This window comes from Sarcophilus harrisii, chromosome 2, assembly GCF_902635505.1.
Source record: "Sarcophilus harrisii chromosome 2, mSarHar1.11, whole genome shotgun sequence".
Lineage (NCBI taxonomy): Eukaryota > Metazoa > Chordata > Mammalia > Dasyuromorphia > Dasyuridae > Sarcophilus > Sarcophilus harrisii.
In genome coordinates, this window is record NC_045427.1 from 642,902,179 (window position 1) to 642,918,410 (window position 16,232).

General features: G+C 58.2%; 1 protein-coding gene across 1 annotated transcript in view; it reads left to right on the forward strand.

Moving 5' to 3' along the window:
* CCDC6 (coiled-coil domain containing 6) overlaps nt 1–16,232 on the forward strand; it is a 48,056-nt gene that overhangs the window by 24,345 nt on the left and 7,479 nt on the right. Inside the window, 5 exon segments of the mRNA XM_031949384.1 lie at nt 2,723–2,851; nt 9,039–9,142; nt 9,826–9,986; nt 11,554–11,710; nt 13,061–13,161. Of these exon segments, the coding sequence (XP_031805244.1) occupies nt 2,723–2,851; nt 9,039–9,142; nt 9,826–9,986; nt 11,554–11,710; nt 13,061–13,161 (652 nt within the window).

Sequence of the window (16,232 nt, forward strand, 5' to 3'; positions counted from 1 at the left end):
TACGTCCTGCAGCGAGCATCTCACCGAGAAGCCGTCCCGACGCTTGGTGCGCCTCGTCCGCAGGAGAGATTCAAGGCGGTCTAGAAGCTGGGGTTTTCCAGGCTGTCCTTCCTTGGAGAGGGACGGGGAGGGAGGCTCTGCCCCCTTTCCAGTTGCCTGAGGCTCCGGTCCGAAAGGCAGAACAGCAGATCCCGGGGCCTGTGGGCAGACGGGTTCTTCCAGCCATGGGGTAGAAGCTACCCCCTCCTCTTGGCCCAGAGGAGCTTTCCAGGAGCATGTGGGCCGGGGAGGTCGGGCTGGGCGGGGGGTGGGGCAGTTGTGGGGGCGTTTGTCAGGTGTCTCCTTGGGGCTGTGTCCTGGCTTACACACCAAAAATGAGCTTCTCTTCTATGGGGGAGGCGCAGGATCCTGGGTTCGAGTCCTGGCCCTAGACTTTGGTCATGTGCTGTGTCTCTAAAATGAGGGGCGGGACCCGGGGTGTCTGAGATCCCTCCCAGCTCTGAGCCCGGGGTTTCAGGAACCGGCCATTTCTCTCCACTGGTCTTCCCAGTTCCTCTGGGTTTCAAGAACACCCGAGGAAGTTCTGGAAGGAACTCTGAAAGCGTCACGGCCGAGCCCCGCATTGTGCGGGTCAAAGCGCCTTCCTCCAAGAGGAAACACAAAGACGTCCGGCTGCCTTCCTGCGGAATCAGCTGCTATTAGAAGGGGTGGAGATGGGGATGGCCAAGGGCAACTGAGCTGAGAGGAAGCTAAGAAGATTGCGGTGATGGAGGACTGGGAGACGGCAGACTAGGAGATGGAGGACTTGGCGGCAGGGGACCGGGCCGCCAGATACTGCATCCACACTTTGCTGACATGACCTGCGCTGCTCGTTGCTCAAGTGGAGGACCTGAGCCACTCCACTTGAGGACCAGAAGAGACCTTGAGATGCGGCCGAACACGCTTCCTGCCATTCTCGCATCAGGGAAACTGAGGCAGAGAGGGTCGGTCAACGTGTATTAAGTGCCTGCTGTGTTCCTGACAGAAGCAGAGGTAGGACAGTCTGTGCCCCGCAGAGCTCTCCTGAGCCACAGTGGCCCGAGGCGGGGGGTTGAGTGCCAGCCGGAAGCGGGAGGCCAGGCCCCAGAAGATCCTGCCCCGGACTCTTGCTGCCTGAGGCCTCTGGCCCTCTTCAGTGGCCTCCGCAGGTCCTTTCATCTAGAATGCTGTGAACATGCATTTATTTGGCACCCACAGTGTACTAGGTGTCTGTATACAAAGAAGGGAACAGAGCATCTGCTGCCCTCCCTGAGCTTCCCTTCTCTTGGGGTGTTGGAGAAGGTCTGTGGACAGCTCCAGCAGCTGTGCGTGGAGGGGGCTCAGGAAGGCGGCCCCGAAGCCGAGCTCGGAAGAAGAATCCTAGGGGTGCTGGCAGCAGGAGCCCCGGAGTGTGCCCCGGGCCCCGAGGACAGGCCACCCGGGCCTGCTTTGGCTCAGCACAGAGGGCAGTGGTTTGCAGAGAGGGGCTCACCGCTGCGCTGAGGAGAGCTTCGGATGCCAGGCAGAGGAGCCGGGCTGGAGCGCCAGAACTCTGAGGGCACCAGGGGCAGGCCGGAGGGAGGAGGCTGGGCTGAAGGTCACCCAGGCCAGAACTCGTACCCACATCCCTCCCTTCCCACACCACCCTGCCCCTTCTCTCCTTAGGCAGCAGGGGTCAATCAGTCCCTCCCCTTGGGCCTGGGGCCCCTCTGTCCTGAGGGGCCGCATCGCCCCTGATGCTTCTGTGCGTGCAGAGCGGGCCCCGGGTGCCCTCACGCCCTCCGAGTCATTTTCAGTTTGACCATCTCAGAATTGGGTCCTCGAGCTCGAGAAGCACCGCGTACAGGTGGTCCTGGCGGGCGGACGGGCTGATGACGGCCACGTTGGTGGATGTGGGCTGTCACGTGGATGGATGTTTTAGCTGCGCGGCCTTCGATCTCCCGGGAGCCTCCCAAGAAGGCCGTGGCTCTTGGGTTCCAGCCTCTCTTCAGACCTGTGGGAGGGCCCAGACTGGCCTTTCTCCTGCCTGGGCTCCGGGCTAGACCTTGTAGACCCAATGTGCTGGGTGAACCCCCCCCCCCCCCCAGTCCTGCAGGATGGCCTCCCCCTTGCTTGTCTCCCCTCCAGTTGTGTGAGCTCTAGCCTGGGGGCTTCTGGGGGTCGGGCCCGGCCTACAGAGCCATCGGCAGGATGTGGAGGACGAGGCGAGCGCTCCTGAGATTGAGCGCGACCTGCTGGCATCAGTGGGACTCTGGGCCTTCTTTTGCTTCGGGGCCGTGCTGACCTGGCCCAGAGGAGAAGCAAGGGCCGAGGCCGGGCCTCCCGAAGGCTGCTTCAGCCTCCTCGCTGGTGGAGATGTGGCTTTTATTAGGACACTGACCCAGAGCGGGGCAACTTTTATTTTTAACATAAGCTTTTTATTTTCAAAGCAAACACAGATAATTTTCAGAGCTCCCACTTGTAAAACCTTGTGTCCCACATTTTTCTCCCTGCTCTCCCCTCCCCCCCTCCCCTAGACAGCAAGTGATCCAGCACTTTAAGCATGGGTTGTGTTGAGGATTGATGCGCTCCCCTAGGGCCTGGATCCACAACAAGGGGCTGGGGGCCGAGGGGGCAGAGCGGCATCCCGGGGACGGGGGTGCGGGGCCCGGGCTCCCTGCCCTCGTACCTCACGCCTGCCTCCCTGTGCTTTTCCCGTGTTCAGCTGCAGCACGAGAAGGCAGAGCTGGAGCAGCACCTGGAGCAGGAGCAGGAGTTCCAGGTCAATAAACTGATGAAGAAAATCAAGAAGCTGGAGAACGACACCATCTCGAAGCAGCTCACGCTGGAGCAGGTAGGCTGCCTGGGCCCGGGTCCCCTTGCTCCTCCCTTAGGGAGCCTCCCGGGGCCCTGAGCACGGCCCTGGGAAACCCCGAGGCGAGGCCGGGGCCATTTTCATGAAGGGGAGAAGGTCTTTGTCCCTAGCAGCGCCTCAGAACGAGGAGCTCCCCGCGACCAAGGGCCGTGGGTCCCAGCTGGCCGTCGTGGGCAGATTTCTGAAACTCGGGGCGCGTGGCGGGCTCCTGATGCTTGTCGAGGTTTGAAAGCTTTCCTGCGAGCCTTCTCTTCAGTTGCTATGTAGTTCTTAGTACTAAAGGCCAGCGGGAAAAGTCATCCTAGTGCAGAGGCTGGAGAGTGCTGGGTCTAGAAAGGCCCGGATTCAAGTTCTCCCCAACCTACAGTGCGACTCCTGCACTTTCCTCTTCTCAACCTCAGTTTCCCCGTCAGTGAAATGGGGCTTATAACAGCTCCTCCTTCCCAGGGCAGCTTTGAGTCCGTGTCCCACAGGGGCACACCATCATCGTCATCGGCCCTCGGCTCCATCGCCTCACTTTGCAGAGCCAGAAGCTGGGGCACGAGAGCGCCCGTGTGCACCCGCCAGAAGCTCCCAGTGGGCACGGGACGCTCCCCAGGGGTTTTCCCATGGCCACAGGTGGGGACTGAGTTTCAGCTTTCCAGATCGGAGGTGGAGCAGCTGGTGACCCGGGGAGACGTTCTGAGGGGCGATTTCCAGGGTCATCCCCGGCTCTGCCCCCATCCTCCCTGCCGGCCCTCTCCACCATGTCCCAGCAGCCCATTCTGACCGTATTGGGAGGCATTAGAGTTGGGTCTGGAGCAGGCAGGGCTGGATAACTTCCTCTGGCCAGAGGCTCTAAATGGAGACTGCTTTTTGTGGGTCCGGATTAGTAATGGGCTTGGCCCCTGGATCGGACCAGCCGGCTCCTGTTACAGCATCTGGAACCACTGGATTCTAGAGACCTTAGGGAGGAGGAGTTTGGGGGCCTCTGTTGTCAGGTCCCCTGTGATAAAGGACTTCCCAGGATTCCCCTTTCTCTTGAGAGGGCTGGTTAAATTTGCATCCAAAAGATCTGGGGTTTTAGCAAACCGGAAGCTCAGTGCATTTACTATGTGGCATTACACCCCCTCCTCCACAAACCCCCCCAAAACCCCACAACTGATCCTAGAAGATTCAAAATAGAATCGGGCTCAGGGGCCTGTTGGTCCCATGTCTGCGGAAACGGAGCCGTTCTCTGCAGCGCGCCCAGCAAGTGGCCGTCTCCCTTTTGCTTAAAGAGCTCATTTGGGGTAATTCACCAATTTAATTGTAATTTTTTAAACTTTTGCAGTATCTCATTTTCCCAAACACACGTCAAGATAGTTTTCAACATCCATTTTTGTAAGAGCTTGTACTCCTCGGTTTTCTCCCTCCTTCCTTCCCTCCCTCCTCCCCAAGACGCCAAGCAGTTTGGATGAAGCTTAAACTTGGGCAGTTCTAGATGCTTGTCGTGTTGTGTAAGAATAATCGGATCAAATGAAAAAAACCCTGAGAAAGAAAGAAACAAAGAGAGGAAAAAGGGGAAAGTGTCTGGGATCCCCACTTGGCCCCCACAGGCCCCTCTTGGGGCACACGGCACTCTCTGTCACCTTAGAACCAGCCTGCATCGCCTCGCTGCTGCCATGTCTGTCACAGTTGTGTAGTCTTGCTGTTGCTGTGTACAAGGATCTCCTGGTCCTGCTCATTTCCCTCGGCATCAGTTCCTGCAAGTCCCTCCAGGCCTCTCTAACATCATCCTCCTGATCATTTCTTACAGAACAGTAATATTATGTAATAGTCACATATCATAACTTAGTCAACTGTTCCCCAGCTGATGGCATCCCCTCAGTTTCCAATTTCTGGCCACTACAACAAGGGCCACAAACTTTTCTGCCCACGTGGGTCCCCTTCCCTCCTTTAGGATCTCTTTGGGACACAGGCCCAGCAGTGAGACTGCTGAATCCCAGGGGATGCACGGGCCCTTTGGGCCTAGGTCCACACTGTAGAGCTCGCCCCCCGAGGGGGAGACGACGGGCCAGTGACTGCTGTGGGCAGACTCAGCCGGAGATAATTGGCAGAGGCTACATGGGGGTGAGCCGACTTGTCCCAGAGCCAGCACATGTCAAAGGCAGGGCCTAAGCCCCCTTTTTAGACCCCAAGGCCCGCCCTCCCCTGGGCGTTTGCAGACCCTGTTGTGTAGAGAACAGGTGTTTAATGCCCCAATTTTCTGTAAGGAAAGAGCATGAAGCATTGTGGTTGCCCTGGTGTGCCCGGGCATCTGTGAGAGACAGGACGGACAGACACATGGACAGACAGATGCCGCCTCTGTCCTGGCACATCTATCTAAAGAGTCCTGGAATGTAAGTGGAGGCTGAGTGAGTCCCCAAAGTCAGAAGAGAGCAGATGCCGGTGGCCGTGGTGTGTGGGGCCCAGGAAGGAGGCGGCCGTGGCGTGTGGAGCCCAGGAAGGAGGCGTTTGCCCGCTGGCCTTTGCCAGGCCAGGAATTGGAGCCGAGGGTCGCGTCTGCGGTGTTCTGCCGGGGCTGCCCCTCCCATGTTTCCTTTGGGGTGGGTTCTGCAGGAGGCCTTCCCTCCAAGCTCTCCTATTTATCCAGGATAAGTCTAGTGCGTGGGTGGTGGTGGTTGGGCACGACTGGCACTGGGCTTGGGCCAAGGCCTGGCACAGATGGGGTGAGCACTGCCTTGGTGCTCAGGGACTGTCCGCCGTAGCCACTCAAAGACAGAAAAGAACAGGACTTCCCAGGATCAGAAACTTTCGGGAGAAGATCTCTTCAAGGAAGGCTTCAGCTGGGGCGTCCCTGAGCCTGTGGCACTGGAAGAACCCGGGTCAGGAGGCGGAGGGCCCTGAGCTGCCCTCTGGTGGCCTCGGACGCCATTCCGGCTCTCTGGGCCTTCCTCCGTCCCTTCCTCAGAGGAGCAGCTTGGAGCAGAGATCGTCCCCTGTTTGAAGCCCAAGGCCTTCCCAGTCTGCCCGGCGAATCAGTGGCAGCGGCCTGCAGCAGCACCCCTCTGCCCCTATAGCCCTGGCCTGGTAGCACACACAGGCCCTTGGCTCAGAAAAGAGACGATTTGGGGGCACGGGATTATCTGGTGTGCCAGCGACACATGGTGGAGAATTAGAACCACAGAGAGAGACAGAGACGGAGGGAGAGACAGACAGGAACAGAGACGGGGAGAGGGAGGAAGGAGGACTTGTCTTTGTTGCTGCTGCTTCCTGCCCCTGCAGCCTCTCTTGGTCCCTGACTTACAGTATTTACAACATTCAGCCGGGGAAGGCCCCTGGGCCAGAGAGAGGGGGGCTCCCCGAGGTGACCCGGCAAAGGGAACTCCTGGCCCTTAGCCCCTTTCTAAAACTCCCGAGGCCGCCTTTCTGCCTCAGAACACACTCTGGGCCATTGGGGTTTTCCTTGGGCTTGACTGGATGGCACCTTCTGCCCCCACCTCGCAGGGCCCGGCCCTAGCAGCGGGTGACTCGGGGAGGGGGCTGCTTTTGACCCCCCCCTCCCCCCCCCCCCAGCAGTCGCCAAGGCTGGAACGGGCTAAGGAAGGAGCGGTCCTTGAGATGTCAGAATGGCCTGAGATGGCCTCGGGCAGGGGCAGCCGGGGGGGCCTCCCTGACCTCCGAGTGGGTCCTGGAAAGTCCTCTCTGTTTGGCTGACTTTACTTTGGGGGTTGGGGCCCGAACTTCTGAGGCAAAGTGACAGGTGCAGGTGGTGCAGAGTGCCAGGCTGGGCTCCTTCCTCCTCGAGGGCTTCCCGGTCGGGTACTTGGCCCTCTCTCGCTTGGCTGGTGTCACCCACAGTGCTTCTTGCCCCGAGCCATCGCGGGTGCTGGGCATACCAGCCCAGGCCCCCCCACACACACACACTGGGCATCTCTGGGCCGTCCCTGTTGGCAATGCGTATTTAGGGTGGGTCTTTTTCCGGGTCTGTGATGGCCCCGGTTTAAGGAACTCCCAGTGTGGAACCTCCCCTGCACAGACTCCATAGTTTCTTTCTTTTTTAAAATTAATTTTATATTATAAATACAATATATATATATTATATTACATTAAAGCTTTTTATTTACAAAGCATAAGCACGGGTAATTTTCCAACACTGACCCTTGCAAAACCTTCTGTTCCAAATTTTCCCCTCCTTCCCCCCCATCCACTCCCTTAGATGGCAAGTAGTCCAATGCATGTCAGATCCAATATATGTGTGCATATGTATACAGTTCTCTTGTTGCAAAAGAAAAATCAGATCAAGAAGGGAAAAAACTGAGGAAGAAAACAAATGCAAAGAAAACAAAAGCAGGAACAGCAGGAGTGAGAAGGCCGTGTTGTGGCCCACACTCAGCTCCCACGGGCCTCTCTCTGGGCGTGGACGGCTCTCTCCATCCCTGCACACGTGGCGCTGGTCTGAACCCTCAGTGTGGGAGAGCTGCGCCCGTCAGAATCGATCCGCAGTTTTACCAGACCCTTTCTTGGAGTACCCGGAGGTCGAGGGATTTGTCCGAGAACGTGGCACTGAGGCGCCTTGGAGGGGGGCCTCGGATCCAGACTCCAGAGCTGGCTCTGTCTCTGCCAAACCAGGGGAGTCCCTGGAGCCACAGCCGAGGGTCCCTGCAGGCACGGCTACGGTTCTGAGTTCTGCTGGACTCGTGTTCCCCAGAGCCGCTTTAATCTGGCTCTCGCGCTGCCCTCCATCGGCGCCGTCCGGGCCCCCGGCAGCTGGCAGAGGAAGCTTCTGGGCCCTTTCTCAGAACAAGCTTTTGAAACGGCAGAAGCAGAAGGGCTGCATTCTAGCTAGAGGTTAGCGGGGACTCAAAAGTGTCATTTTCCCCACGTTCATGGAGACCCCCAGCCCACTCTCCGTCCCCCCAAAATTGGTGCTGATCCTGCAGAGGGGCCTGACCTTGGGAGGGAATACGGTGTATCTGTATGTGCGCACATACACACGTGTGCGTGTTTTCTCTTTGATTTTCACAAGTTTTCAAGATTTTATTTATTTTGTAATTGTATTAACAATTGTATAAATTATATAAATTGTATAAATTGTATTTTGTAATTGTATTAACAATTTTAGGTTCATTTTTAAAAATCCCAATTCCTGTTTCTCTCCTGCCCCACCCCTTGTGAAGACAAGCAGGTGTGGGGCAGATTACACAAGGGAAGTCTTGCAAACACGTGTCCATGTCGTCCATGTCACAAAGAAAGCGTGTTTTCTCGTGTGAAAACGTGAGGCTCCCTAGGGCTCACGAGGACAGCCCGGCCCAGCTTGGGGGCCCTGAGTGTGAAAGAGAGTGATTGTGTAAAGTGATCTCCCTGGCCTGGCTTCCCCTCGGGGCTTCTGTTTGTCCCCACGGAGGGCTTCCAGCCTCAGAGCTGGGAAGAGTCCGGATGCTCCCTTTGACCCTCAGGAGCTGCAGGTGCTGGACCCGTCCCAGGCCCTTCCTTAGCTTCAGTTTTCTCATCTGTACAGTGGGGACAATGGTCTGCTCCCTTTGTAGAAGTGTGAGTTGTCATCCCTGCGAGGATCATCCCCAGACTAGAAGCAGCCTTGCTTCTTGGATGTCTTTTAGTTTGTTTCGGATTCTCTTGTTTCCAAGGGCACGGATTGGCTCAGTCACCCAGGGTCGGTGGCCCGCCCTTCCCAGCCGGCACCGATGGGCTCAGTCTCTCAGGGCTGCCCGTCCCAGCTGGCACTGCCCCTGAGCCTTCCTGACCACCCTTTACGGAGGGGGCACTCAGGCTGGGAGATGGGAAGTGGGATGCCCTTTTCATGGTGTGGCGGCAGGCCTTGAATCCAGGTCTTTATGCTCCTGGACCAGCCCTCTGTCCACTTGCTGTCCCCGCCCCTAGAGAGCCTGACTGGTATCAGAGGACACCGAGTTCTGGCCTTTCTGGCAGACAAGGTCCACGCGGCATCTGCAGCCTGGCCGGAGTGACGGCCCGGACCATGACAGGGACCGCTGCCTGGCTGGGGAAAGCCACTGTCCCGAGAATTGAATGAGGCGGGGCAGAATATTCCTATTTCAGGCAGTAATTAGGGACCGGTCAGAGATCTGAGGGCCCGTGCAGAGCTCCTGGGAGCCGGCGAGGCAACCGGGGCCGCCGGAGTCCATGTCTTGCCGCTCTCATTCCTGCTGTCTTCCTCTTCCTTCAGCTGCGGCGGGAGAAGATTGACCTCGAAAATACATTGGAGCAAGAGCAGGAGGCGCTGGTCAATCGTCTCTGGAAGAGGATGGACAAGCTGGAGGCTGAGAAACGGTGGGTGTGGGCCACGGCGGGGGGAGGGGGGCAGGGCCTGCTTTTGATTCCAGGGCCCCCGCAGGGGACGCCTGCCTTGGAGGCCCCTGGACCTTTCCCAGAGAGCTCAGGCTCTTCTTCCCCGCTTGGCTTAGTTGGCAAAGAGCTGCCATCTTTGCAGTTCCCCAGGCTCCTGTCTTCATAAGCTCCTGCCCCTCAGCCCCAATGTCCAGCCAAGGGAAAGTTCTCGCCAGTTCTCTCTCCTTCCTTCCCATGGCTGTGCCCTGTAGCCTTCTCCTGGGCTGTTGCGCCCCCTCCTCATTGATCCTCCACCTCTGGTGGCTCCCCCTTAAAACCATCTTCCACATAGTGAGTAAAACGATTCTCCTGAAAGACCTGCTCTAGCAAAAGCAGGTGGTGCCCTCAGCTCAGACAAAATGGGAGACCAGGGTCTGAGATAAGGAAGGGGGCTGCCAGAAGGTGCCAGACAAGGAGGGCACACGGGCCTCATATGGCCCCGTGTCCCGGACCTGGGGGAGTGGACCTGGAGGCTCCTTAAGGAGGATGCTGAGGGGGGTGGGGGAGACCTGGGTCCTCCCACTGCCGCTCTGGGCAGGCTCCCACTTGGGCCTGCTGTGCCATCTCCTGTGCCCGTGCGCCATCTGGGAAAGTGCCTTCATCCGTGGCTTCGGTTTCCCGTGCAGAATCTTGCAGGAGAAATTGGACCAGCCCGTCTCGGCTCCCCCGTCGCCCCGGGACATCTCCATGGAGATCGACTCTCCAGAAAACATGATGCGGCACATCCGGTTTTTAAAGAATGAAGTGGAGAGACTGAAGAAGCAGCTGCGAGCTGCCCAGCTACAGCGTAAGCATCTCCTTCGGGACCCGTGCCCACCTGCGTCCTCCTTGGGGCTTGGGGGACCTTGAGCTTTCCCGCGCTGGGCCAAGCTCGGTTCTTGGGAGCTTTTAGGCTCCCCTTTCCAAGCAGGGAGGCCCCTGGGCTAGCCCTGCTTCCTGACTTCAGCTCCTCCCTGCCCTGCTTGGCGAGCCCAGCCTCGGAGCCCGCGGGGACCGTCTTTCTGCGGCCCATGAGCCTGGCAGGACAGGGGCCACGTGTGGACTCTGCTCATCCTGTGGCGCTGGGAGAGCCTCAGCCCTTCCACACTGGGACACCCAGATTAGCCAGCCCCTTCCCACCGTTGCCACAGGGCGCAGTACTCTCCCTGTGAGGTGGGCAGGCTTGACAAGGCAGCTGGGGGCTAGTGAGCCCTTTCCTGAAGCACCGCCCCGGGACCCAAGGGAGGCTGGGAGCCACTGGGGTCCATGGCTGGCGGACGAGAGGCCGGGGCTGCCCTGGGAGGAGCTCCCTGATGAGTCCCCGGCACAGACAGATGGGGAGAGAGCTGGGGCCCACGGGAGGGTGGGCACTCCCTGGGCCTGATCACAGCGGGACCGTAGTCTGCCCTCGGGAGAGTTCCCAATGATCCTGGAGGGCCCGCGGGGCGGCCGGGGGCCTGAGTGCCAGGGTGACAGCCTCGGGCCGCAGCGCTCAGAGGCCAGGAGGCCATCCCTCCTCTGCGTGCTGGTGGAGGCCCAGCCCAGTGGGGGCAGTTAGGGCCGCGCTGCCGGGCGGGGGAGAGGCCGGGGCCCAGGTCAGCCCATCGGGAGGATGCTGCGGTCCCACACGGGGAGGGGGAGGGGAAGAGGAGGGGGTGGGTCCTGGCAGTGCCACAGTCACAGAAGTGACTGACCCAAGGTGCTGAGCAGGGGGAGTCACAGCCCGGGGAGGGCAGAGGCTGAGGGGGTCGGGGGAGAGAACTCCTCAGTGCAAGAACATAGGCCCCGGGCCGGCCGGTCTGGGGGCTTCCCCGTTCTCCCAGGAGGCCCCGGCCAAGGCACGCCTCTGTGGGCACCATGTAGGGGTGCTGCGGCGCATCCAGGGAACGGGGTCCCGGGGCAGACTGCCCCCTCAGGGGAACCCCGACTTCTCCCCCATTGAATGGCTTGATGACTCAAGTTGCCCCCCTCCAACATGGTGCTTCCTGACCTCCTTTTCAGTGACATTTTTCTTCTTGTTGGTGGGTGGTGGGTGAGGCAGTTGGGGTCACGTGACTTGCCCGGGGTCACAGGGCCAGGCAGTGTGGGTCTCTGAGGGCGGATTTGGACCCTCAGGTCCTCCTGACTCAGGCCGGCGCGCTCTCCTCTGCGCCATCGAGCTGCCCCAAAGCTGGGGATGGGCAGCAAGCGGCCTCCTCAGTAACCCCGTGCGCTGTTCCGAGGCATCCGCGGCCCCCCAGACTGCCACAAGGTTCAGGAAAGGGCCAAGGAAGCAGCTGGTCCCCCCCGTGCCCCTCAGGCCCTGCAGCGTGGGTCCCCCTCTCCGCTCTCCCCTCCCCGGCCCCCTCCGAGCTGACCCGATGCCGCCCTTTCAGACTCGGAGAAGATGGCCCAGTATTTGGAGGAGGAGCGCCACATGCGGGAAGAGAACCTGCGCCTGCAGAGGAAGCTCCAGCGCGAGATGGAGCGGAGGGAGGCCCTCTGCCGGCAGCTCTCAGAGAGCGAGTCCAGCTTGGAGATGGACGACGAAAGGTGGGCATGGGGCCCCGGTCCTGCTTCCGGCGGGGCCCCGGCCTCCTCGGAGCGGGGGGGTGGATGGGGACAGGACGTGGTTGTCAAGTCATGCAGTGCCGCCCTCCCCCTCCAGACAGAGCAGGGGGCCACGTGGGCTGTGGGAGGGGCCCGTCCGCAGGGGCCCCTTTGTGCTCGGAGCCCCCGTCCCCTCTGGCTGTCCGAGCGCTGGGCCCTGCCACTGCCCATCCAGAGATCCGCCTCCTTATAGAAATGTCTCCAGTAGCACCGTCAGCCCCCGGGATCCAGGTCCCACGGGGGGAGGGAAGCAGTCCTCAGACCCCAAGGAGCAGGGGCCGCCCTGAAGGTCTCGGGCAAAGGTCAAGCGGTCATGTAGCCAGCACTGATTACCGGGCCCATGTGGGGCGCTGCCCATGTACAAGGAGCCTCCCCCCTCCCCCCCCCGTGGGGATGGGCAGCCAGGAGCCCTCAAAGGAGATGCAGAAGTGAGTGCTGAGGGGGAGGGGGAGGTAGGGCAGCGGGAAAATGAAATGCCCTCCCCCGCCACGCGTGCCGGTGTCATTCGGAAGCTCCGCCCCTTGCCCTTGTTGGCCTGTGCCCTCCCTGATGAGCCCCTGGCACAGCGAGCGAGCTTCAGCCCGGAGAGAGCTCACGCTCACTCGGGTCAGGCCGTCCTGCCTCTGACCTCTGACCCCCTCAGTCCGGCAGACCCTTGTGGGCCGTTCACAGTCAGCGGGTCTCTGCCGACGCCGTCTCTCCCGGGGATGCCCGCGGCTTCTATGAGCAGTTGGTCTGTCCTTCCGAGAAGCGGCTGTCTGGGCTTGGCCGGCGGCTGGAAGACCCGTGGGGACCGCCGCATGGCCTGGGCCTCCCTGGCGGTGCTGCTGGAGGAGCTGCCCTCATTCTGTCAGACTGGGAACAGGCGCTTCATGTTAAGGGCCGCTCCTTGCCAGGCGCTCCCCAGCCAGGGGGCAGAGACGGGCAGTCCCCGTGCTCGGAGAGCTCATGGATCAGGGTGTTCCTGCCGCTGTCAGCCCCTATCAGAGCTTAGATTAGAACCGCCTTTCACCCGGAGAAGCTGCCCCTGGGCCCTGAGCGGCTCGGGCGCCTGCCCGAGTCTCCGTGCTCGTTCTCTCCAGCCTGGAGCTCATGCTGCACGCTGCCAGGGGGACTCTTGCTCTTGAATAATGATCCTGCTCTGCAGCCATGGGATCAGGGAGCAGCTCTCCGAGCCGTGGGCTTCAGGCCCCAGTCCCTGGCTCCTAGGGGCTCCCTGGCGGGGTTTCGTGTCAGGGTTTTCGGGGCCTGGGTTCATGAGCCCTCTGACCGCCACCTCTGCTTCTCTTGCAGGTATTTTAACGAGATGTCTGCCCAAGGCTTACGACCTCGCACTGTGTCCAGCCCGATCCCTTACACGCCTTCTCCCAGTTCCAGCAGGCCCATCTCACCGGGTGAGTGTCTCCTTCTGACTCACATTCGCCACGGGGCCAGGCAAGCAGGAGTGGCCTGTTGGGGCAGGCCCTCGGGCCGTGGGCCAGTCGCAGGAGCTACGCAGGGGTTGGGCGGGGGAGAAGGCCTGGCCGAGGCTCCACCCTCACGGTGCCTTGATGCGCGTCCGTCATGCCCATCATGCTGGCAAGGTGGCAACCCTGAGCTGCCCTGGAGAAACTGGCCGGGACCCCGAGAGCAGCCCAAAAGCACCGTCACGGACCCGTGGGCTGAGTTGGAAGGCTTTGAAGCCCAGGAGAAGCACTGATGTGCTCCACGACAGTGCTCCACAACAGCCCTACGATGGAGCTCCGCGACGGCGTTCCATGACAGTGCTCTATGATGGCTCTCTGCAACAGTGCTCCACGCTGGCACTCCATGACAGTGTTCCACGCTGGCACTCCACAACAGCTCTGTGGTGGCTGGCCAAGCTCTGGCCAGACCAGGCTCCTCCGCAGGGCCCCTCAAAGGCTGGCTTCCGGACCTTCCTACAGCCTGTTCTGAGGATAGAATGGGAACCAGCAGGAATGAGGCTGAAGTCTTGGTTCCAGCTCTGCAGGGCGCTGCAAGAAGAGACAGATGGTCCCTGTGGTCCACAAGCTCCTGTCCTGGTGCATGGGCCATGGGCAGAGGTCCCAGGGTCCTTTGGGGCAGCAGCAAAGCAGATGGAAATGCCTTTTCTCTCAGGCCGAGGCTGCCAGAAGTTCATTTCTGTACAGAACCATCTGAACCTGGACAAGGCCGGGAGGAGGGCTGGGGACCCTGGGCTGGAAGCCTGGCTGTCCGTCCCATCAGGGTCTGTGGGGATGTGGGCAGGGGAACTGCCTCCTGTCTCGGGGGGCCTTGCTCTGAAGTGGGACCAGCCAGCCCACCCTGGCTGCTGCCAGCTGGGGATAGGTGGCCCTGGGTCCTATCCCTGGCAGGAGTTGTCTGCTGAGCTGGGAACCGGTTCTGGGGGCCCCGCCGCCCCCCGCGACCCCCTCTTGGGTCTGAGGGAGAAGGCAGCCAGCGCTGTTGGGCTCTGATCTGCCGGGCAGGGGCCGCCTCCTGAGCTTCTATGGGGCTGCTGGGACAGTCAGGTCAAGCATACAAGCCAGGGCTGTCATACTCAGGGGGATTTTTATCTAAGCAGTTATTTTATGCGGCGGATTCTGAGACGTACTCAGTGATCTGTGAAAACAGATGTTAAAGTGTGGGGTAGGAAACACAGCTGATTTTAGTCCCCGTATTGTGGCCCTGCTCTTGTTTGGGGCTGAATTGGAGGTTACGAAGCCCCCAGCTCTGTTAGCACTGAGCCATTCAGCCCCCGAGCTTCACTGTGCTCATCTCTTAGGAGGTCGGGCTCAGAAGGCCGCCGAGGTCCCTTTCTGCCGACAGTCAAAGATCCATCGCTCATTTATGTCTTAATATGTGACATGATGAGATTTGGCTCAAAAGTTCTGTGGTGCTTTTAAAAAAAATACTTCCAATCATACTTGCTGGGTAAATAAGGTTTCCCCTTCCCAGATTTCTTTCAATTCTTTCACATACTTGTTACTCTGAGATTGCATTCTATTATTGCTTTGCACAAAGTACCACAATTTACTGAACTATTCCTCTCTCATTTTTTAATATTCATTTTATTTTATCTTATTGTTTATTTTTATTTATTCATTATGCTTATTTTGTTACTTATTTATTTTATTTTATTGAAAATATAAAATTAATTTATTCAGTTCCAAGTAATTTTGCTTTGAAAACTTTTGAGCCGACAGCTCTCCCTGTTGTAATTATTTTCATCAACTTGATGATTGAAGTGCTACTTTGAAGTTGTTTTAGTTTGCTTCTCTTTGGTTAATCATTAACTTAAGCATCCTTTCAAATGACAATTTTTTGCTTCTTAACAACCGCTCTGTTCCTCACTTGGCTAACCTCACAGGCCGCAGGTTGTCTCTGAACTCTCGGACGTTTTTTGGAGTGGGGGGGACTTTGTTTTTACTTTTGGATCTCTGGGGCCCGGCATAGTGCCCAGCACATGGGCCGTGCTTAATCAATGGGTGTTGATTGATTAGGGAAGACTGTTACAAGGCACAAAGATGGTCTGACTACTAGACTTTAAAACAGCCACAAAACTCTGAGATAGGACAAAAAAACAGAGAAGGCATCTTAATGGAGACACGGCGTCGCGTTATGATGGAGACACGGCGGTGCGTTATCATGGAGACACGGCGGTGCGTTATCATGGAGGCACGGCGCGTTATCATGGAGACACAGCTAATCAGAATAATATACAAAGACTAGGTGGCCAACCAAAGCTAATAACTAATAATGAGGATACTGATAGCGCTCAGACATTAAGGTGATTCACAGATACACACAATTTCAGTGTTTGGTTTCCCTGGAAAAAACAGACTGGAAAAAGGATTATTTACCCAAAGAACTTGGGAAATCTTAGCAATTTGCTAAGAAATGGACTTGGGATTCCAGCAAGGTGATAGATTCAAACCAAAACAATGGCATATTTCAGTGACTTTTTCTATTCAGCAAACAGTAGAAATTTTCAGTGAATAAGATAAGTATTTGGTTTACATGAAAAACGATATTTTACAAGAAATAAATCCATTTGAGGGGCAGCTTGGTGGCGCAATGGATAGAGCACCAGCCCTGAAGTCAGGAGGACCTGAGTTCAAATCTGGCCTCAGACACTTAACACAGCCTGGCTGTGGGACCCTGGGCAAGTCATCCCCCAGCCCCGCTTAACCCCAGTTGCCTCAGGGAAAAGAAAAGAAATAAATCCATTTGATAAAGAAGCAACACACTGGTCAAAAAATATAGGGCAAATGCTAGATTTGAACTCAAAAGCGGAAACTTGTTTTATAGACATCTGACATCGAGTGGATTGTGTTTCTCGGACTGCTTTGTTGTTTTGTTTGTTGGAGCCAACTTCTAAAGTGCTTTCATTGACTTTAGGACACTAGGGGCTCGTCCCCAATCTCCCTGAGGGAGAACTCCCGCTGTCACTCACGAGCCTTTTTGGATCAGTTCTCTTTATTGG